This window comes from Odocoileus virginianus, chromosome 15 (assembly GCF_023699985.2).
Source record: "Odocoileus virginianus isolate 20LAN1187 ecotype Illinois chromosome 15, Ovbor_1.2, whole genome shotgun sequence".
Classification (NCBI taxonomy): domain Eukaryota; kingdom Metazoa; phylum Chordata; class Mammalia; order Artiodactyla; family Cervidae; genus Odocoileus; species Odocoileus virginianus.
The window spans coordinates 46933163-46957950 of NC_069688.1; the positions used below are offsets into that span (position 1 = coordinate 46933163).

Consider the following 24788-nt stretch of genomic DNA (forward strand, 5'->3'; position numbering starts at 1 on the left):
TGGCATAAAACTTAAAAATAATGTTCCAACTCTGAACTGACACTCCAGTGCTTCTTATTTTGGTTCAACATCTGTATGCATCAAACAACAAATAACCCTAAACCCAAGATTGTGTGGTTACTGAGAAAGGAAGAGCTGCTTATAGGGGATTAATTTTATGTATTGTCTTGACTGGATCACTGGGTACCCAGACAATAGTCAACTCTGAGAGTTCCTGTGTGGGTGTGTTTGGATGAAATTAACATGTAAATGGATGGACCCAAGTAAAGCAGACTGCCCTCCCTAATGTGAGTGGGTCTCATCTAATCAGTTGAAGATGTGAATAAAACAAAAGGCTGACCTCCCACAAGTCAGAGAGAGTTCTCCCGCCTCATGGCCTTCGAGCTTGGATATCAGTTCTTCCTCATTCTACTGCAGTGTCTGGCTTTTGCACTCAAACTATGACATCAGCCCTGGAGATCTGTGACTTTCCAGCCTCCATAACTGTGTGAGCCCATTGATTATAATAAATCTCACAGAGTTTACTATTGGTTCTGTTTCTCTGGAGAATCCCCCCAAATACTCTACTATATACTCTATATATACTCTACTATAATATTCTAGAGTAGAGTCTCCCTGCATGATTTTACCATTCATCCCCCTCAGTTTCAGAGAGGATTTGAAAGGGCCCCTTAGCATCATGAAATTTCAGGCAAGCCTTTCAACATGCAAACTGTTCCTTACAGGAGCAAAAGCAGGTTCATTGGAAAGGGGTTCTGAAATGAAAGGAGAATAAGGGAAAACAGAATAAACAGAAGAATTACCAAGGTAAAACAATCAAAAGAGAACCAGAATGTTAAAAGATTGTGACCAAAAAAAATAAGCCATGAAAGATATGCAAAGTTATCAAATTAGGAGGAGAAAAAAAAAAAGAGGAAAAATGGAGAAGTCTTGATAAATGTTATTAGGGCCTCACAATTTCAATGTGGGGTTTGATGAGTCTGAGGAGACTAAACTGGAGAGTTAACTTTTCCAGGGAGGAGGAACTAAAGCCGTGTGTCTGAGTTTGAAGATAAGAGCCTTCCAAATCATTTATTTTAGAAAAGGAATTCTGATGCAAGGGCAAACAGCCAATTAAAATCTGTAACACTTTGGGAAAAGCTCACACTTCCCTTCAACTGAAGTACCTAATTAGACGGCCCCATTCCAGAACTAACACTAGCTATTCTCAAGCAATCAATTCCTTTGTCCCAACAGTCACACCTCTCTGAAGTTGCAGTACTTCCTGAAAGAGTTAGGAATGTGATAATAGCTGGGCCAGATGAATACCTTAAATGACTTAAGAGGCAGAGGCAAGAGAGAGGTTAGAGTAGCAACCATTTATATGATAGATTTATTTATTATAAAAAAAAATATTTATTTTCTTGTTTGTGCTGGCTCTTAGTTGCAGCATGTGGGATCTTAGTTGTTCGACTAGGGATCAAACCTCAGGCCCCTTGCATTGGGAAAGTGGTCTTAGCCACTGGACCACCAGAGAAGTCTCTCTGATAGACTTCGATATTAAGGTAAAGAATAGAGATCATAGCTTCTTGTTTCCCAGCAAAAGGCCATAATGGATTGAAGCAAAAAGACATCTTGCCCCCATCATGAATGTGGAAGTGAGACATACAGACAAGTTAGGAAAATGAGAAGGAAACTACAGTGTCCTCCACCCCGACGACCCCTGTTGTCATATGTTGGCTATTGTCAAAGAGCTGCGGAGTTAGCTGCTTATGTATCCAATAGGATCTAAACTGCCAAGTAATTTTATAAACACATGATGACTAGGAGTTTGAAGAAATCAGGGCAGAAATTCATAGTAAAGTTCACAAATTACTGAACTCTGCCTGGGATCTCCATGGACATTTGCAGCATAGCATTGAGTCTGTTCGTAAAGCACTCTTAAGTGATGGGGTGGACAGCTTTGGGGTGCAAAGTCCAACATACTTCCTGGCGTAGAAAGTTCTCAATAAATCCATGTACTGGATGAACCCAGCACTGGCCATAAACGTGACAAACACGTGACAGTGACAAGCACATAAGTGAGAGCGCTGCTGGGGGTCCTTGAAACATGTCAATTAGACCCTACGGTGGGTTCTCTTTGTTATGAGAACTCAATCTAGGTTCTCTGCCCTGGTCTGTAAGACCCTACCTGGCTTAAAAACTGTGGACACGCCCCACTGGTTAAGCTCTAGGTTAGAAGCTGTGCTGACTTTGCTATTCGAACCCTCTGAGTGCCTCCCTGCAGGGACCTTTGCATCTGCTGTTCCTCCAGCCAGGGATGGTCTTTCCCTAGTTCTATGCAGGCCCAGCGTCCTCTAGGGCAAGTCACCACCCTATTTAAAGCAGCTGTCTTCACCCCTTCTCAGCCCAGGTCACTCTCTCATAACCTCACAAGGTCAGAGGTGAAAGGCTGTACTTGATGTGTTTTTGCCTCTCCACCACCAACAGGTCAACTCCAGGTGGGCAGGGTCCTTTCTCCACACTGCTTTGTCACAGCCAGGTTTTCACAACTAGTCAACATTTGCTGAAGGAAATGGATTCTGCCCTCAGGGAACTCATAATGTGTACCTTCAGGGAAGGGTTGTCCAATGAAAGAACATGAAGTCGCTCAGTTGTGTCCTGACTCTTTGTGACCCCATGGACTGTAGCCTGCCAGGCTCCTCTGTCCATGGGATTTTTCAGGCAAGAATACTGAAGTGGGTTGCCATTTCCTTCTCCAGGGTATCTTCCCAACTCAGGGAATCCCCTGGTAGATGAATGAACTAGAGAGATTATCTATAGAGAGTGTATCTATATTCCCTATAGAGAGTGCAGAAGAGTGTCAGTGACATTAGGGAAGCAGCAGAGAGAGACCATCAGGCCAGTTAATCCTCACATAGCTTACTTTCTCAGACACTGCTGGGAAGGAGTGCTGACTGTTGTCATGACAACTGGCAATAGCAGAGTTCCCTGAAACAGATGTGTGACGACCCGGTAGTGGGGGAGGGGTCCGCAGCCTGCTGCAGCTAAGTCCAACTGCTAGGATGAGTGAAACAAAGGAAAATAAAGACACTGACAGAAAAGGCCATAAAACCTTAGAATAAATAGCAAGAGTACCGAAAGGAGTAAAACCTTGAAGTGTAAAACTCCACACCTTTCATAAAGGGGAATTCAAATTAATTTTTTAGCTACATTGATATAAATATATAAGAAAAGAATTGAGGGAATTTGTATGTAATTTGAAAATTCTAAAACCTGGCAGGCATTAAAATTTAGAAATAATATATAGATCATAAAATTTACCCTTTTAACATGTTCAGTTCAGTGTGCTGTGCTGTGCTGACTCTTTGCGACCTCATGGACTGCCTACCAGGCTCCTTTACCCATGGAATTCTCCAGGTCAGAATACTGGAGTGGGTAGCCATTCCCTTCTCCAGGGGATCTTCCCAACCCAGGGATTGAACCCAGGTCTCCCACATTGCAGGCAGATCCTTTACTCTCTGAGCCACCACTTCAGTGGGTTTTGATATATTCATTAAGCTATGCAACTGTCACCATTATCTAATCTCAGACTATTTTTATCACCCCTAAAAGAATTGGGTACAATTAGCAGTCACTCCCAAATCCCCCCCTCTTCCTGGTCTCTACCAGCCGTCAGTCTTTCTGGATCTTTGGCTTTGCCTATTCCTGACATTTCATATAAATGGAATCATACAAATACATGACCTTTTATGTCTGGCTTCCTTCACTTGGCATAATATTTTCAAGATTCATCCATGTTGAGGATTGGAACTTCATTCCTTTTTATGGCTGAGTAATATTCCACTGTGTGACTGTACCACAATTTATTCACTCATCCATCATAAGTTGATGGGCACGTGTTGTATCCATTTTTTGGCTATTCTAAATAATGCTGCTATGAACTTTCATGTACAGGTTTTGTAAGGATGTATGTTTCCAATTCTCTGGGGATTATGCCTTGGAACAGAATTTCCAGTCATACGATCCTGGTGAGTTTTTAATGGGGGAATTTGCCTTCAAACTATATGTAGCTAGAGAAAAACTGATTTCAATTCACATGAGATATAGAAGAGACAAAAAAGAAACAAACATCAGGTAACATAAAAAAGAATAATACTAACAATAAAAACAGCAGCTAACAAGTTAAACCCCTCCTCTGTGCCATGTGTCTTACTAGGAAGTTGGTACACACCATGAGGTTTAATTCTCCCAATAATCCTAGAGTGTTGTTATAATTATCCCTCTTGTGCAGGTAAAAAAACGGGTTCAGACCCCAGGATGTCAGGCTGCCCAAGATCACACAAGAAGAGAGCACACAGATCTGCACGTGGCAGGTAAGTCCAGCTCCAAGGGGCCAGCAGAGACCAGAGGCGCATTCCTCGCCAGCACCCATGGCCTAAATTCCCCATCAGAGAGACTCCAGTCAAGTTGAAAACAAATATAAAACAATAATAATCTTCTGCTTTCAGAACGCACACAGAGAAGCTAAATTAAAAAGAAGGAAAGCATCCGTTTTGCACAAAGGGACATTGTTCTGTGGTAAGTGAGCTCTTCAGATCTGTGAGCAGACATTCCTCTAGCAGCACTGCTCGGGAGCGCTGAGGGTGAGCAAGGTTGGGGACAAGGCTGGTTAGGAGGCTGTCAAGAGAAAATGCTGGAAGAGGGAGGGCCGGGGATGGAGAAGGGGAGGAGGAACCCCCAGACGCTGGAGTGCCTGGATGCAAAGGGTGAGAGGCAAGGAGCAGAGAACAGGGAGCAGACGTGGGTGTGAGAGGCTGGGGTAAGCAGGTGTGGAGGTTTGGGTTTGGATGTCACTCTTTCCTCCCGTGGCCAGTTGTCCTACCACTGGGTTCAAGGAGGCAAAATCTGTGACAACACATCACTGATGAAAACAACCCCAACAAGGGAGATGTTTCTGTACACAACTTTGCCTCTTTCCAAGGCCACCCTGTAAACTGCTAGACTTCTTGCTGAAGACCTGAGCTGTTCACTGTTTTATGAACCTCTTAAATCCCTCAGAGTCAACAGAGACAAATAATGTCCTTCAAGAACATTTACTGGACGCCCCCTCGTCCCCTCGAAGTCTCTCTCCAGACCCTGGCATGGCAGCCGCTCTGCACACAATGAGTGCTAAGTGAGCGCTGACTGACAGGAGAAATTACACTCCCGTTAAAGCCGCCCAGCTGTGTTTTCAATCCGCTGATTCAATATTTCCCATCAGAAACAGCTTTTGGTCTTTCAATATTGCAACTGGTTTACCCCCGTGCACAGAAAGGCACGAAGTATACGTAGCTGTCTTTTGTGATCAAAGAGAAAGCTGTCTCGTGTAGCAATCTGAGGCCCATCAACATTGACCCAGAAAGGGAGCCCTTGCTCTCCTGGGAAATCATGTCTGGCAATCAAAGTGAAAAGAGGCTGGGCTGGCTCTGCCAGTCAAGAGACAAAGAGAGCCAACGGTCAGGCGGCATGTTAGAACATCCAGGGCAGAGCAGCTCATCACTGCAGTGTCCAGCCTGACAGAGTGCGCTAGCCACTTGGCACCCGTAGCTGTCCACGTTGACTAAATTCAAGCAAGATTACAAAGGCAGTCCCTCAGTCACCCAGCCACACTTTCAGTGACCTGTGGCCACGTGTGATGGACGCTACCACGCTGGGTAGCAGAGGCGCAGAATGTCCCTCACCATAGGGAAATCTCCTGGACGGCGCTGAACCAGAGCAACCATGCGGTCAGATCTGAAAAAAAGAAAAAAATTAGTCTATTCTGTACCCACTGACAGAAACGAAAGGTTGACGTTTTTAGACCGATATCCTTAACTATGTTTTCAGATTTTGGATTTCACAGATCAGTGAAATACTTTTTCTTATTTGGGGTTGCCAAGTTTATACTCAAGCAAGGCTGCCACCAGATGCCTTTGTTGTAAGGCCCGCCAAGGCAGGCACCGTGCCTTTTCACTGCCCGGCATCATTTAGGTATAGGCCCTGTGCCTAAAACAATGCCCGGTGTATGGTATGTGCTCAGTAACTATTAAATAAGTGATTATACAGGCACACACGGACATCCCTACTTTTTTCGTTTTATTTTTGGTGAAAACTCACCTGAAAGGTCTTTGGGTTCTACACACACACACACAAGGCTGGATTAACTCACAAAATGAATATGAGTCATCTTTTTCTAAGAACTTTACATTAATAAATACTTGTAACAAAATATAACAAATCAGAATGGGCTTCTCTAAACTGTGTATTTCACAACTAACCTGAGGGGCAGTGAAGGAGGGGAAGAGACTGTTTATTTCAACGGCACCAGAGTGCCCTCTTGTGCTAAAAGAACATACTTGTGTGGTCTCAACTTTTAAAAATAGTTTCTAGCAACACACTAAAACCTGAACTGACATGTAATTATTCTGAGAACTAGCCCAAATATGTATACCAATCACTATAAAATCTGGCCAGTTGTATTGGTGAAAAAGATAATTAAGAATGATTTGGGGACTTCTCTGGTGGTCCAGTGGTTAAGAATCTGCCTTCCAATGCAGTGGACATGGGTTCAATCCCTGGTTGGGGAACTAAGCCCACACACTACAAATTCTGAGACTTCGAGGCACATAGAAAGAAACCGGCTTACCAGTGAGGATCCCGCATGCTAAAACTAAGACCTGCCCCAGCCAAATAAATAAATAAATAAATAAGAATGATTTGTCACAGAACTATTCAACAAGGTCATCTACATACCTAAGAAATAGTGAGACCCATGAGAACTGCTTTTTAGGTTTGACATTCTAGTTTGTTTATCCTCTAGTTAAAAATAGAAAACAACCACTACTTTCAGGTTTAAGGCATTGTTGTGCATACAGTTTACTCCACTTTTGGTCAAACATCAACAAAAATCTTTGCTGTATCCAATTTATTTTTCAATTTTGATATCCTTTTTTTGCTTACTTATAGAAACCATTCTTTGAAACTGTTATGGCTGTACTTTTACACTTTATAAGTAATGATAAATCGCACCCACAGTGGATTTTCCATTAAAAGATTAAAAATGGGACTTTGATCATTTAGATGATCTTTGCAAATTTCAACTTGAAACTCTATGGCCTTGCAAGGGCAATGGGCACCAACATTGGTCAGTTTTGGCCAAGGCAGAGATTTCTGTTTCTCCTGATCCATGTAGACGGAGAATGCCGGTCTAGCCGACAGGGTAGGAAAAGCTGACTTATCCATGATGATCCTATTAAGTGTGGTTCATGTGAAATAGAGAAGAATCACTGTCTGAGACCTCGAGAAGCTCACAAATTCTGTCAACAACCCCATCTGGGTGGAGGGGTTCAGAAGATGAATCTTTAAAAGGCAGCCTCAGTGGGAGAAGGAGAGGGGGGAATGTTTCGAGAGAACAGCATCGAAACATGTTATATTATCTAGGGTGAAATAGATCACCAGCCCAGGTTGGATGCATGAGACAAGTGCTCGGGCCTGGTGCACTGGGAAGACCCAGAGGGATTGGGTAGAGAGGGAGGTGGGAGAGGGGATCGGGATGGGGAATACATGTAAATCCATGGCTGATTCATGTCAATGTATGACAAAAACCACTACAATATTGTAATTAGCCTCCAACTAATACAAATAAATGGAAAAAAAAAAAGCAGCCTCAGATTGCAATTGGCTGACACTAGCATCTGAGCCTCTTGTTTCTAGGTAATTCCTCAGGTGTACTCCTCAGACTGTTAACCACAGTTCTAGAGAATTTAGCAATGAATTTGCATTTTTATTAAATTCTGCAGGTAAAGAACCACTGTGGATATAATCAAGTTCAATACTAAGCAATTGTTAGGAGATGTCACTTGTGTGTGCTGCCTGCCTTTTGCTTTGTTGTAAACTTTTTTCTTCTTGCGTTATTTTGACCATTCTTGATATGAAGGGTGTTGTCCTGTTTCTCCTCAGTTTCATTTTTTTAATCTAGCTAAACAATCCCACGGGGTATTCTCTATTGCTAATCACTTCCATAGTTTCCTTTTTCCTCTCACAAGTCACTGGACTCGGATCTAAGAATATTCTATGGGTAAATCTGCCAGTAAATAAAATAGTTCTGATGTGTCGTATTACCCTTTTTTAAAAAGGCCAGAATTACACTCATATATTAAAATAAAGCTATCTATGCTAGCAAAATAAAGACCATAAAAAAGTTTACAATACTGAAATGCATAAACTTCAATTTAGAGACAAGATTTCCTCTAGAACATAATATAGTTACAGACTTTCTAGGACAAACCATCTTTTACTAATGTTAACAGGAAACAATAACCACATTTTTTCTAAAGGCCAGCAAGGTTTTCATTATAAGCTGTTCCATAACATTTATGTATACAATTTTTAACCTTGTGTGTGCATGCTAAGTCACTTCACTTGTGTCCAACTCTTTGTGAGCCTATGGACCGTAGCCCACCAGGCTCCTCTGTCCATGGGCTTCTCCAGATCTTCCTGGCCTAGGGACAGAACCCAAGTCAATATCTTCTGCATTGGCAGGCAGGTTCTTTACCACTAGTGCCACCTGGGAAGCCCTTTTAACCTTGTGTGTATGTTAATTTCCAACATTTGGGGCTATTTAAAGTGAGAGCAAAGTTCACATCTGCTGAGTATCCGTTACAGACACAGTATTACTTTAAAGGTACTACTTGATATATGCTCATTCAGAAAGCTCCATCCAGAACACAGTGTGTGCTTAAGGGTGACTCCAGCAAGTAGGAAAAAAATCTTCCAAGCTGAATAATATAGGCTATAAAAACTAGCACGGAACACCTGGACGCGTCATCCAAGTGTTCTGGGCAAAGAGTGACACAGTTCATTATCTGATGACCCATACTCCATGCCTTTTCCACATCATTGTCTATCTTGAAAAGAGATTATGGAATGTGCTTGCCTCAGTCATTCAGTGCCCACTGGAGACTGGGGGCATGGGAGGAAGAGAAAGAGCCAGGTGGTCAGAGATCTTAGGTTCTGAAGAGTCGGACACGACTGAGTGACCAAACAACAACGAACACTAGGTAAGCAAAAAAGTGAGTGACAGAGTATGTGTGGTATGATCCTATTTATGTTTAAAAATAAACCGTGTGTGGATATGTATGTTATAGAGATATAGGAGAAAACCTGAGAAACTATGTAAAAACTTCCTTGCAAAGAAGAAATTGAGGGGGCTGGAGGGGTGGCCTCACGTTTTACTTTATGGAAGTCTGGATTTGTTTGAAGTTAACCATTACTTCTGGCTTAACAATATATAATTTTGAAACCAAACAGATTTAGGGAGCCAATTTTCTAGGTGGAATATGATAGTTTAGAAATGCCCTTAAAATGTAAAAACTTCTTTCACTTACAAGCCTGTGGGGCATAATAAAGGAAGCACAGCCACAAAACCTGCTTCCAAACGCTCACTCAGGACACTAACCTACATCTCATCCCTGATATCTGTAAGGATAGCCATGTCTCTTTTCAAACTGTATCAAAAAACGCTCACTCAGGACACTAACCTACATCTCATCCCTGATATCTGTAAGGATAGCCATGTCTCTTTTCAAACTGTATCAAAAATAACACTGATGTCAAGATGAAGGCAAAATTAACAATCTTAAAAAACACACATAAAATAAGGACTTAAGACAAAACAAACGACTAAAGCAGAGTTCTACTAAACTTTATTCAAAACTGGCCCTACTTCCTAATTGAGATACCCCAAAGTCTAGTGTGCAAATACCCCATCACATGTTCAAAAATAATCTTCCAATTGGTGCTGACCCAGATTTGGCACACCTGAATCATCACACGAGTCAGCCACGATGGTCACCTCTTGGTATATATAGCACAATCCTGAAAACAGCACAGGGAGTCAGCTATGACACCGTTTATTAAGTTCTCAAACTGAACTGTACTCTTTGGAAGTTACGCACACCACAACCCACCTTTGCACAGGTAATTTTATTCTCTCCTGTGGGTGTCAACAGTGCTCAGAGATTGTAATTTGAAACATTCAGAAAGCACATACCTGAATATTGTCACATTTCTTTACATCACGATTCAGTAACTATTAAACAATTATGTCTACTAAATACAGTGAACAAAATGGCATAACTGTTTACACCATTTCCTTGTAAACAAGGCTTTTGTCACAACAGTAACAAATGGAATTAATGCATACCACAATATGGATGAGGAAAGACCTTCTTTTTAAATAAACTATTCAGTTCATAAATAAATTGATTTTTTTTTTCAGTACACATTTACAGACCTGATCATAAAAAGAAACAAGACATACAGTTTCCTTTTAAAAAGAAAATGTTGCAAAATGGACTGCTACTGGAGAAGGCGCCTAGGAGAGGAGGTGAGAAGCAAGCAAGGGGTAAGAGAGTTAGAAGTGCGGCCCTATGGCAGCCCGCGTCTGTTAGCAAACACCGACACCCACACGGGGACAGGGCTGTCTGCGGGGCTCGTTTTACTTGAATTCCAGCAAGTTGCAATCGATCTTATAGTACACATAGGGGTAGTATTCCTGTTGACTCAGGTTTAAGCCTGGAATATCCACAGGAGCCTATGGAAAAATCATATGATTATTCAATTAAGCACTTAGAGAAATGAAAAAAGAAAAAGAAAAAAAATATTACCATTCACAGGCATACCTTGGAGATAGCAGATTCTGATCCAGACCACCACAGTTAACCAAGCGTCACCATAAGCCAAGTCACATGACTTTTTTGGTTTCCCATTGCATATAAATGATATGTTTATACTTACTATAGTCTACTAAGTGTACAATGGCCTTTTGTCTTAATAAACAATGTACCTATCTTAATTTAAAAATACCTGATTGCTAAAAAATGAGAACCATCATCTGACAGTGCACAGTTGTCATAAACCTTCAATTTGTAAAAAGTGCAGCAGCTGCAAAGTTCAATAAAATGAAGTACAGTGAAATGAGGTATGCTTGTACCTTCTTAATTAACTGGGCTAAGTTTATACATTTTTCCTAATTTAATCTGAGTTTGACATTGTTAACTTCATTTTGCAAATAAGGAAACCATCTCAGAAAGGCTGACCTGCCCTGGGAAACAGAGCAAGTGAGCAGTAACGCCAGATCCAAGCACTCCGCCCTCAGAGCCTGTGTGGGTTTAACTGTGACTCCACCGTCCTTTTCTACACACACTTAGAAAATTACTTATTTAGTCTCAGGCTTGGGGTATTGAGTTTATGAGATATAAGGCTTATAAAATGATGGATAAAAATAAACCAACTGTGATTTTTATTGATACCACTTAGTATGTATGCATGTTATAAGAATTTACTGGTATGAAATTATGCTTAAGTTAGATTTCACATATTATCAACAATTCCATGAAAATTTAGAGTCATTTCCTGCATTTTCTTCCATTAAAAAAAATTGATTTTTCTCCCATGGGTTCTAACTAATGCACATGTGAAATACTGCCATTCTAAACTAGAGGAAAAATATCAGCAAGGTATTTGAAACAAAAAATATAAAAGCCTGCTATAATTCTAAACAACAGCAACAACAAAAAGCACACATTTTTGTATGCTTTTGTATGCATAAATGTTCATACTTTTGTTTTAAAAAAAGATATACACCATTTTAGAGAAATGATAATTCCCTCAAAAATGCTCATCTATTGACTCTGCTACTTCTACCAAATAGTCACAGAAACGACTTGTTTTCTTCCTCTCGGCAATTTGTAATTCTTGTAAACAACTAGTATGACTGCTTGTGTGTGTATTTCTGCAGCTATAAACATCAGATCTACAGCAGGATAATGACTGGCTTTGAGAAATACTGAGAAGCAACTACTACAAAATGGGGTAAGCAAGGTAAATTATTTACTAACAGATTGAGAATCTTAAAGCAATTAAATAACATCTTCTTCCAATAATTTTTTCTGAAATTCATCCAGTTCCTATTCTACCAGGCTAATAAATACTTACATCAATAATAGCTGCTGCGCTGCTATCTAGATGTTTATACAATTCATATAATACTTCTCTTAGTTTCTTCATTGTTTTCTTATTGGGCTGAAGGAGCATTGCTTGGAAGTTCACTGGCAAGCCATACCTTATAAGGAAGCAGAAACACAAGATGTAACACAAGCAAACATATGCAGAGATTTTCTGTTTAAAAGCAAATATTCTCATACTCTTCTTTAATCACTGTTAATGGGGAGAGGGGGCCTCATTTTAATATCCACCTTTACAAGTTCAGAAACTCACAACTTCTCTGGTCCTCACTGTCCATTAGAAATATTTAAAATGAGAGCCAACTGTCTACTAGGAATTACTTTTAATTACTCTTCAATTTTTAAGGTAATTTATGACCATCCTCAGCAGACAGTGATAATGTATAAACTTAGTAGTGTCTTTAGGTATATGCAGGGAATTGGCTCCAGGACCCCCGTGAATACCAAAATCCAAGGATGCTCAAGTCTCTTAAATAAAATGGTGTAAGATTTGTATATAATCTACATATATCCTCCCATATACTTTAAATCATCTCTAGGTTACTTATAATACAATGTAAATGCTATGTAATTAGTTGTAAATAAAATGCAAATGCTATGTAAATCATTGCTAGTGCCCAGTAAACTGAAGTTTTATTTTTTGGAACTTTCTGGAATTTCTTGTTCAAATATTTTCAATCCACAGTTGGTTGAGTCCATGGATTTGGAACCCAAGAATATGGACAGTCAACTATTGACTCCTTCATGATAATAAAGAATATGAAAAACAAAAGCATGAGATTACTCATCTACTAGGGAAATTCAAAGAAATTTACAAATAGCATGATGGCAGATAAGTATTTCGAACTATTTCTAATATAAGCAACATGTACATAGCATCACAAGATGGTTGAGATTTTAAGTATCTCAAAGTAATAAAATATTTTAGGCTACTGTGAAACGAGGACTTCAAATAAGGTATACTGTGTATCAAACTACATGTAAAATATGTGATAGGTCTTTGATACTGACAATCTCTCCCTCATGAGTAGCCCTTTGGTTTCCCCAAATCAAAGTCCTATTAGCGGACTGTGTTTCAATAAAGAGGTACAATGCCAAGGGATCTACGCATTCTTTAGTTCCAAGTTTCTCAATGAGCTTTCTTTACCTCAAAACAGACTCGACAAAAACCCTCAGAGCTTTCACATGAATCCACGCAATAAACGCCTCACTGAAATTCACTTTCAGCCACCGTACCAGTGGTCCCTGTAGAAAGAAAAGAATCACCACAAATTTGGTCTTGTAAATGGCAGTTAGAAATCAGATAAATCAAGTATTTTTAAAGGAGTGACTATCCAGTGAGAATCTTAAGGAGAATTCAGTCATATTATGTGTCTGTGTGCTCAGTGGCTCAGGCAAGTCCAACTCTTTGTGGCCCCACAGACTGTAGTCCGCCAGGGTCCTCTGTCCATGGGGATTCATCAGGCGACAACAATCCCTGCTCCAGGGGATCTTCCCAACCCAGGGATCGAACCCAGGTCTCCTGCAGTGCAGGTGGATTCTCTACCAGCTGTGCTACCAGGGAAGCCCTAATCACACTGTAATTGACTTCAAAAATGTTTCATCATTCTCATATCTCAGATACTTTACCTTACATTAGATGAAAAGGTTAGCTACTACTGTGTAACCTCAGTAGATACAAATAGCCAGTGACTCTGCTCACCACACAGAAAAAGGTGTGTGTGTGCAGTGCATGTGTGTGTATGTGCACTCTTCTTTTGGGGGCCATGCTGCCCAGCCTGCAGAATCTTAGTTCCCTGATCAGGGATCAAACTCACGGTCCCTGCAGTGAAAGTGCAGAGTACTAACCACCAGGACTGCCAGGAATTCTCAAAAAGGCATACATTTTAGTGAAAGTCATTTAAAATGATACAGAATATAGAAGTGTCCTATAGATTTGAAAACCAAAGTATAAATATCTTAATTTACTATCCAATACTGTTAAGCATTTAACACATTCAAAATAAAATTTAATTACAATTTCTCAGGAACAAGGAAAAATAGTTACATAGTAAGTCATTTAATATTTCTAGGTATTAATTTTCTCATCTGTAAAATCATGGGGCTGACTTAGATCCCCAAGACCTGATCATTATGTTCTAATTTCTTAATGATTCTATTATGTATTGACAGCATAAATTCTTTATGAACTTATTAAACTATTCAGTGTGATTCCTAGTACTAAATAAAAACACCTCTTTAAAGAAACAAACCTCAAACAGCTTATTACCATTTCTCCATACTCAAAAGACACACACGGTCAGTTCAGCTAACAAGTTATTTGGGTAATATTACTGGGCTCATTTGGGTATAGCAATCAATTTATGCAAAAAGGATAACAACACAATAAAGTGAAAGTCTTTGGTTAAAATATCTGTTCTTTTAGGATTCTGGATCTTCCCCCCAACCAGCTGGTTTTATTTGACATTACTTCGTTAGGGTTAGTTTTCTTCCAATTGAGATGTTATGGTTTATAAAGCACTTGGAAATAACTGTAAATGGAATGTGCTTTTGTTTCCTCTTTCATTACAAGAGAAACACATTTTCACTCATCATGTTTCCCCTTCCATATACTCTTTAATCTTCACAAAAATCCTTTACTTGAGGATGGCAAGAAAATCAACCCTATCTTTCACTCACAATTCTATCCCTGTTCTCCACTGTGCCTAGAACATACTAAAGTCACCAATGGTTTAAATACAAATTCCTTCAGTAAAAGACTGCAGCATTAAAAAAAAAAAAATCTGCCTCAAGAAAATGAAATTTCCTACTGAAAAGAGAGAACAATTACTTAACTAAAATGACCCCTCACTATAGGGGCATTAATCAAAAAACACTGTATTTAAAATTAACTTTTGATATGGACTTAGAGGGATTAATTTTAAAATATACATTTTAAGATAACAATTCACAGATCTCAGCTTGCTTAAACTCATTTTGACTACTTAATAGAAAAAATAACTAAAATCAAAATCAGAAATGTTTTTTCTTTGAAAGAAAAGCAGTACTAGTTTTTCTTCTGGTTAACACTGATAATATTAAAAACACATACAAATTGCTTTTTCTTGTCAGTAGAAAGCCTGTTCATTTCTTCTTTGTCTGCTTTCATCTCCTCTTCATTATACTGGAAGTCCCGGACAATGAATCTAAAGTAGAAAAAAAAAGAAAATCAAAATTGTCCACAGGAAGTACAGGTAATCTAACAAATTTTTAAAAAAAAATTTAAATAACAATCTTACTTGTTTTCCCTGGCTTTGTGTCTGAAGTCATCAACTGCCTTCCTAAACAAGGTGACATTACATAGGTAACTGTCTTGGTCCTCTGAGAGAACACTAGAGAAAGACAGACAAGTCCATTTAAAGCTTTACATTCATTGCTCACATTCATAGTGAGGGCAGAATTCAGAAACAGGGGGAGGAGGAGGAACAAATGGAAAGGCATGGCAGCCCGTCCTGAAGCCCTCAGTGCTTTTCGTCTCTACTGCCTCAAACACTGAGGACACTCAGTCTTTATGTTTTTATTTACAGTGTCTTAACGGGCCCCTCGTACAGTTCTTCCTAACCAAAAAAAATAAGCATTAACTTAAGAAAAGCTTCCAAACTCTAAGAACCATGATTCTGAATCTATCAGCAGCAGGCCAGCCAAGGACAAATTGTCCAGCAGCTGGCTGGTTCCCAGACGCTCCCTGCTTCGTGGCTAAACACCCTCTTGTCTGGAATCTGAATTCTCCCCTCCTCTCCCCGGCCCTGCCCCCAAGGCCTGGCCCACCCCTTTTAATGTGCGCCCTCTCGAGACTATTACGCTTAGTTCTTGCACCCGGTGCCCATCAGATCCAAAGCAAGCCAGCTACCAAGTGGGCAGAACTTGATTTAAAAAAAAACCTTTAATGATACTCAGGTTTGCCAGAACTGACTCAGTAATGTGCAAACTGGGATCAAAACAGAGCCAAATCCAACTTGACAGGCAATCTCAGATCCTAACAATATGCCACCAATATCATATTCATCTCTTAAACTGATCTTATAAAAAATCTCAGCTGATCTTTGAAACTTTAGTCCTCTGCCGTTTTGAAGGCCCATGCAAACAAAGGGGTGGGGACCACAGGTGTGGACAATGGCAGATTCGGTGGCAGTGAAAAAGATGGAAAGAAGGCTGAGTTACAGTTTAAGATTTCAGACATAAAGCCTTTCTAGAGGTTAAGGGTGAGACCAAGGGGGACAGCATGCAGAAACCAAGTGGGGATAACAGTCTGTGAGCTGCAGGTCTGACGCTCCAAACTCTCTGCATTCAGTTCTCCTTTGTGTACAAGCACTAACAGTGTATTCTCACCCTGTAACCAAGCCAAGACGAAACTAAGTCCGTGCTTTTCAGCTGTCTCATGGCATTTTCAGTCACCCATGAGCGTGGCAGTGCTTCTGGAGCTGACGAGCTCTTCTACTCTCTACTTACCTCTCTCCCAAGGCTCAGTCCTGCCATCTGCTCTGCTCCAATCGACTGACCCATTTCACTGCCAAAGCCATCTTTCCTGCTTTTCTTCATAAATTATCTTTGCAGCCCCGGCTCCAAAGCACAGATGAAACTTTTCTCTGCCCAATGGCTAGTGTCGTTTTTTTCTAGGTCTTCCTTGCTAGCATCCTCTGCTTCATCTAGAGCTCTAGCTTCCTGAACTCTTAAGCTTCTGCGAAGCACCACCCAGTCTGTGGTGCTGTTTCCCACAACAGAGAAAAGGCCAGAGTCAACCAATGATCTGACCCAACCAGTCTATCTGGACAGGCAAAAGTAGAAAGACAAACAGCTAAGCGGTAATTATGAAACTATAAGAGAAAAGCACCTCTTTTTGAACAGTTTTTCCAACAAAAAGAAGCAGAACAACAGTCTAGCCTCCACTTTTTTGGCTGTGTGAACTCTGATGCGGCATTTATACATGTCTTTGCACTTAGCCACCCAATGACGGCAGTATTTCACATGGTCCAATCTTTCAAGACTTATGGAGAACATTTTGCAAATAGCTAGATTTTATGTGTTTAGGGGAAATTATTTCTTTGGGTTTAAAGATGGTCTTTTTCAATCTATTCTTCTTCCTCAAAAGTCCACTTTCATCTTCACTGCTTCCAAGAGTAAATCACTGAAGTATTGTGTCAAAAAGCAACAAGTGACAGTGTTGCTACTTAAAATTCACTTTAAAATAAGACACTTAGAACAGTAACTAGCACATAGTAATTACTCAAAAATGTTAGTTACTAGGATAAGCAAAAAATCCAGCATTAGGTCATAGAGCTCTTTCCTGAACGGTGTATACAATTCCAGACTGACCCACTAAAACCTGTTTGCCTCACATAAACTAACCGTCCTCTTCAGGGCTGGCTGAGTTACTGCCCTTTCTCAATGACTACTCAAACCCCTTTTCAAGGATGTGATCTGAAACCAGTCTTCAGAACTGCTAAATAGATGAACAGCTGTTTTCACTGAGGAAGAGCTGAAGGTGTTCAGGTGGTCAGCGGACACTTGGGGTCATTCAGAAAATAGGTATTGCCTATACTCAACCGGCAGCATCTGAAATTTTTTCCTTTAAACTACTAAAGTGATTTTCAAAAGATGTAAATCTCTGAAGTAGTATTTCTAAAGTCCTTCTTCCCGAGTAAACCTGGGCTTACACACCACTTCCCCGGACCCAGGCCGGGCTCCCCACAGCGCAGGGGGACATGCCACGTGCACTGCGTCCTCACGCCCCTCCTCCCCACCCCCGCCCCCACGTCAGGTCAATCTCTGTGGCTGTAACGGTCTCCAAAGAACAAGGTTTAATGTGTCACCTGTCCGGATAAACAGCGTCAGAGGAAAACTAGTATCAAGACACAACCTCAATCTTCAGTTTACCATGTGAAGGGCCAGTGTGAACGGAAAGCACTCCCCAAAAATGGGAAAAAAATTCACAATGAGCACAAGTTTGTGGTTTTGTTCTCAAAAAAAAAAAGTCAACAGCTGTGAAACAACAAGATTCATATTACCTTCTACTTTATATACCTTTCCAAACTTATTCATCTATTTATTTTTTCGGCTCTGCTGGGTCTCGCTGCCGCGAGGGCTTTCTCCAGCTGCAGCGAGCACGGGCTACTCCTCCTCGTGGTGCTCGGCTTCTCACCCAGATGGCTTCTCTCGGTGCAGGGCACCAGCTCTAGGAACGCAGGCTTCACTAGTTGCAAAGTGTGAGCTCGTAGTTGTGGCGACGGGCTCAGCTGCTCCAAGGCATCTGGGATCTTCCCAAACCAGGGATTGAACCCGTGTCTCCCACATTGGCAGGCGGATTCTTTACCACTGAGCCAACAGGGAACCCCTACTTTATATAGCTCACCAAGTCTTAAAAGGACCTCATAGTGTGTACAGCGAAGGTGTGATGCTCATTTTACAAAGAAAATGAGGTCCGGAGAAGTGAAAAGACTTACCTTAGGTCACACAGCAAGTTGGTAGCAGAACCAGCAAAAGAACTCAAGATCCCTGGGTCCGGGACTCTTTCCATTATACTAAACTACCTCCCATATGACACAATGAAACTGGAAAAGAAAATATTTCATGGGCCTGGCCTTACTAACACCACTTCTCCACTATGTCCCAGACTTTCCCTTCATCATGCTGACATCTCTTAAGGGACATACACACAAAAGAATTCTCTGGGGGTGCATACACACTGTACTTATATTTCCTTGGCAAGTATCTCATGTGGAAAGGCAGAATACAGGAAAAGATGATATGCTATAGTGTCATGAGTGCACAACTTGCAGTGAAAAGACCTGAATTTTTAGTCCTAACTTTGCCATTGGACACTTTTAAGGCCATACGCTTTAGGCAACAACTTAACTCTTCTGTATTTTTACTTCATCTACAAGAAAAAGTATAACAACTGCCCAAACTAATTCACAGAACTGTTGTAAATATCAAATTAGACAATGAATATTAATCCCTAAGCTCAAAAATGCTTAATAATTTTTTTTCAAAGGAAAGTACAGATAAGGTAGAATCTATGCTCACTGGAAAGTGATAGTAAATATCTGCAGACCAACACAGTACCCTAGTAACCATTTTGGTATACTTCCTTGACAAGATAAATGGGGAATTATAAACACAGTAGGTATGAGATAAGTACTGAATGATCCTGAGAAGGTTGTCTAGCAGAAAAAGTACCACACTGGAGACCTGGGTTCTGGTTACAGCTGTGCCACTTATGAGATATGTGACTCTGGGCAAACCACTTCAGCTCTGTGGCCTCAAACTTCCACATCTATCAACATGAGTGGGTTGGTGAGACTGTGCAAAGGCCCTTCCAAGTCTAAAATTATAATAACTAGAGTTAATATAATTCACTTATTAGGTGAAAAAGATGGTTCCAAAGCTATAAAATTTACCACAAAGAAAAGATAGATATTTCCTAATCCAACACCCAAACTATCAAAGGAATTCTAAGAAAGAGCAGGCTTTAAGTCTACTACTTACTTGCTAGACCTTGGAACTACCATTTCAGCTAGTGTTTCATACTGTTTAATCCAGTCGTTGTGGTTTAACCTGCAGAAAAGGTACAATTAAGTTACTAGAAGAGAAAACCAAGTCCTACTTCCTGCCAAACCCAGAAAGAGAAAAAAATTATGAGACAAATAGGAAATTCAACTACAATAAGTATATCTCAAATCTATCTGACAAAAGAAAAATCAAGTTTCCTACAGAGAATGAATTCGAATCCACTGAGGGGGAAGAAGGAAACGTAGCTCACCACCTCTTACACCCAATAACTACTGCACAAGAAGCACACCCTAGAACTCAGTTTGGAAAAGAAGCAAAGCGAAATGGAGATTTGAAATTATTTTCAAACTTTAGGGTTAATTTATATTACCTCACTAAAAAAAAAAAAGCAGCAGCAAGCAAAGAAGGAAGAAAGAGAAAGAAATGAGAGAGACAGAGAGAAAAGAGAGCAGCCATGCTGAAATCACTAACATTTTCATTCACTGGCCATTAAGAATCGCTGGGTAAAAGCACACTTACTGAAAGCACAGGGTACCAGAAAGCACTGAGCCAAAAAAGCGACACTAAACCAAGCTGCCACGATCACCGTGCAACAGCCTTCTCTAGAGACCACTGTCTTTCATGGGTGTGGCAAGAGATGATTATGTTTGCAATAAAAAATAAAGAATTGTATTGACAGTACTGTAGCCAGGATAATAAATAAGCCATTATACAAGGTACCCTAGGTCCAACCCTAGGTTTCAAGCACAGTGTACAGAAAACTAAGAAAACTTCTTTTCTTAAACACAAATTTTAAACAAAGATCACATAAGACAAATCTTTTTTCTGAGCAAAGGTTATTTCCCTGCATAGTATAAAAACACAAATACAGAGAAATTTTTCAGAAATAATCAGTGTTTTCTTTTCTGCAGTAAGCAGGGAAAGGCAAAAATCAGATGATACTGTCGCCGCTGTAAATTCAACAGAGGTGCTTTCCCACCCCTTTCCAGGAGGCATCATTTTCCTATATTCCCAGTTTCCTAACCAGATAAAAATGGAGAGCACAGCAAAAGAAGACTTTATGAATAATGCTGAGAAGAGTCCCCAAATCTCCCATGCCAGTTTGGATCCCCCAATGATTTCCTGATGGTAAGATTTCAGTGCAGGTTAGAAATAAAACCATTAACGGTGTTTTCCGCCACCCACCCACACATACAGAATTCTAATCTTCCAAAGACTTCATTTTATCAAGATTAACTATGCCCAAATGTTAATTAATACAGAAGGCCTAATCTAGAGGAGATTTCAAAGAATTATCTGACCCAAACTATGCCCATAACCTGTACCTATTTATGTAAATAAAGATTTAAGCCACATCACTTCACATACACACTGGGGATAGCTGCTTTCAGCTACAACCACAAAACTGACGTGGCAGAGTTGAGTAGCTGTGTCACAAACCATATGGCTTGCAAGGGGTAAAATACTATTTGGCCTTTTATATAAAAGATATGCTAACCTTTGATCTAATGCAATCCTTTACTTCTTAGAGAGTTTAATTCATCCTAATCAATCATTAAGATTTTTCACAAAAACAAAGAACTTCCTATTTTGAAATATCTAAAAACAGTATTTTTTTAGAAATCCAATAGTTTAGCATTATTTAATTTTTTAATGGGTCAACTCTACTAAGCTGAACTTGATTTAGAATCTCAATTTATAACTGACATCTCCATTACCAGGTTACAAACTAAATTCCACTGTATGTGCCATATGAGTATATGTTGGCTGACAGAACAAATGACAAGGTGATATTCCATTTACACTTGGGTTTTGTGGAAAACTTCAAATTACACTATCAGACAGTAACAGTTTTCTTGTATTTTAATAAGTAAAAACCTTCTGTAATGAAAAGACATACTTGGGAACTACGACCAGTAATGTGACGAGATATTCTGAGTCAAGAACAAAGTCATCCTTCTTCACAATTTCTGCTAGACTTCGAGTTAGCAAACTCCCTCTAAGGAATAAAAGAAAGATCATTAGGCTGATAATTACGTGGTTCCATAACACAAGTAAAGATACAGCAGGCTAAGTATAGGTACATATACTATACATACATCTCAAGAGGGATTAGCCTGAGTTAACATTTTTATTTGATATATCAAGAAGCCAAAATTTAGCTGAATATTTCCCATAACTAAACCCAAAGAAATGTCAAATTTTTATCAGAATGTGCCTCTAGTGTCTCCCTTTTTGTTTGTTTTCATTATTATAACTCAGCTCTTCTCTTGATTACATATATAATGTCTTGACTGGGAAAGTGTTATTCATTAGGCATCAATTAAAGTCTACCTCACCATAATTATGAAATCGTATCATCTAAGCACAACCTTTGATTTTCCTCCCTCTCCTTGGGTATTAATTGTGGTTAGTTAGCCCAACAATCAGCTCTTTGAATGCAAGTCTTCATCTGGTCGCCCAGTAGACTTCACACTGAAAATGACTTGCCCTGTTCGCACCCCTGACAGGACAAGTCAATTCTGCCTCTGGGATACGAATGTATACCTTGAAGAGTTAAGTGCTTAAAGCAACACTTGTGGTAGTCATACTACGGTGAGATCAACCAAAAGAAGAGTGTTCTATTTTAAGAAGACCTAACATAAAAAAACTGAAACATATAAAGAGATAAAAATGGAAACAGATTGGAAAACAAATAAATCAAATGAGAATTACATAAAAAAGGATTTTCCTATAGAATTCTTTTAAACAGCAGATAATTGCTATGTAATTAAATTATGATTTAATTTAAAACAATTAACTTTAGATAATTTTTACAGTGAAAAATCAGATGGATAAAGGGTAAACCAGGACCCAGTTCAGAAGTAGTATGTATGAAACGAGCATAATAAATCAGCCTCACATCTGTTTTGACTAGCCTGAATTAATGAGTTTTTCTCCATGAAGTGAAAAAACACCATCTGACTATAGAAATGACACAAACTGGAATGTACTAAAACCCCAACAACAGTTTATCCAGTGTACGCTACGCAATGGTCCCCGCCATTTTCGGCACTGGGGACCAGTTTCACAGAAGACAATCTTCCCATGGGCCAGGGAGGCGGGGCTGGGTGGTTCAGGATGATTCAAGCCCATTGCATTCATTGTGCACTTTATTTCTAGTGTTATTACATCACCTCCAGCTCAGATCATCAGGCATTAGATTTCAGAGGTTGGGGACCCCTGTGCCACAGTGCTTCTCCAATTCTAAATCAGTCACGTATAGTGGACATGCTTACGCATTCTTTCGTTCCAAATTCTGAAGATTCCCTTTCAGGTTGTTGTATGCGGATGCTCGAGATTTCAAGTCATTGTCAATCTGAGTCACACCCTTTACAGAAGAAAGAAGAGAAGTAGGGAGAATCTTCCTAAATCTGCCTTTAGTAATACAATTAAAGTAGTTGTGCCTAAACTTTAAAAAACAAACCCACCACTAGTTCCTGATGTAAGAATATTCTATTATTTTAAAGGCATTATCTTCAAAGGTCATTAAAAACATAACCCACTTCATTTTTAATAACTATGGGAACTTTCATATAATCTTTTCTACTAATGTTTAGTCTACATGTATTTTCATTATTGTTACTATATTCTTAAACCATGTAAATGAAATCTAGGACATTGATTAAAGACACGACTGATTAAAAGGTTTTAATACACAAATCTAACGAGTTAATTTCCAAAGGAACGAAATCATACAGAGTCTTGCTGTTTATAACACCACCATTCTTACACAAAACATTTTTGCAATGAAATTAAAATTTTGCTTCAACTTATTTATAGATGTTACACAAGCTGATTTTTCAAAAAGATGATTAAAACTACTAACAATTTAAGGAGAAAACACAAAGCAGTAAATTTAACATTTGAAGAACTAATTTCAACTTAGCTCTACCATTATCAGCTGTGTGGCACTCTGGGATAAATCACTTCACCTCTCTGAGCCTGTTTCCTCATCTATAATAGCATCAGGAAGATGATGACTAAATCCTTGATAAGGATTAAAAGAAAATAATGCCCAGTCATAATAAGAACACCACTTTATATTATCTGACTACTCATTTTCATTAAATTATTTGACCCTGAGTTAAAATCCTTGATAGACTATTTATTTACATTTAACCACAGAGCATCACCGACTCGATGGACATGAGTCTGAGTAAACTCCAGGAGTTGGTGATGGACAGGGAGGCCTGGTGTGCTGCGATTCATGGGGTCGCAAAGAGTCGGATAGGACTGAGCGACTGAACTGAACTAAAGCGCAGGACACAATGTACAAATAAAGTCAGTTGAAGCTAAGGAAGTTTGTCCAAATGATTTAAACTGTACTGTTCATCCTAGCCAGGTCATAGATATGTTGTCAAACAGTGAATAGGTCCTTGTCTATTGCCTCATTACAGTTTCAGGTAAAACTTTAACATTTTTCTCTCAAGCTCAAGGACTTTGCAACATAAAAGGGACTCTCTCTCAGTTTAGTGAGTTCATGGATGGACTTTCAACACCTGTGGACTTCCTGAAACCGTTCATAAAATCACTCAGTACGAGAATACGGGCAATTTTTCTGAGTAGGGAATCAACACTGAATGTCAGAAGGCATCAAGAGAACCCCTTAAGTTTAATCTGAATCTGTACTGTACGTAAACATACTTAAGTGACCATTATCATATATCTGAATGATTTGTAAATCTCTAATCAATTTCAATTTCTAATTCTATGTGATCTCAGTTATGCTTAAAATTTATAATTTTAAAGTTACTTTTCTTACTCAAACGTTGATGCAACCTTTAACCACTTAAAAAAACAAACTACACACGTGGATAATGTGCATGTGAAAGTGTTATTCTTTTCTGACAAGTTTCTTTTTTAAGTAAAGTTGCAGTGAGTCACATACAATTAAGTTGCCTTGTCAAAACCTAGAGTACTTAATAGCTAAATATTTATAAAATAAATAGAATCACTATAAATCAATGTGTCCTACCTGTGTCATTTTTTTATCTTACCTTGGCAATTATTTCAGAAATATTTTTCAGGGACTGCTTGATTGGATATTTAGCCATGTCCCACTGAAACCTTGTTATATAAGTAACCAAGTCAACTGAAATAAGGGAAGAAATTAATTACTGAGAAGCAACAGCATTTTTTATAGTTTGCTACACAGTAATGCCAAAATTGGCA

The 24788-nt window shown here is 39.4% G+C and overlaps 1 protein-coding gene across 1 annotated transcript in view; it reads right to left on the reverse strand.

Annotated features, from left to right (window-relative positions):
* Positions 1–9687: 9687 nt before the first annotated feature.
* The window catches only part of ATP6V1C1 (ATPase H+ transporting V1 subunit C1), a 37164-nt gene continuing 22063 nt past the window's right edge, over positions 9688–24788 (reverse strand). The window contains exons 5-13 of the mRNA XM_020900488.2: positions 24614–24708; positions 22853–22944; positions 21475–21573; positions 19551–19619; positions 15305–15397; positions 15118–15211; positions 13174–13271; positions 11998–12124; positions 9688–10594 (exon numbers count right to left, since the gene is read on the reverse strand). Coding sequence (XP_020756147.1) covers positions 10499–10594; positions 11998–12124; positions 13174–13271; positions 15118–15211; positions 15305–15397; positions 19551–19619; positions 21475–21573; positions 22853–22944; positions 24614–24708 — 863 coding nt within the window. The 3' untranslated portion in view covers positions 9688–10498. The remainder of the gene's footprint in view (positions 10595–11997; positions 12125–13173; positions 13272–15117; positions 15212–15304; positions 15398–19550; positions 19620–21474; positions 21574–22852; positions 22945–24613; positions 24709–24788) is intronic.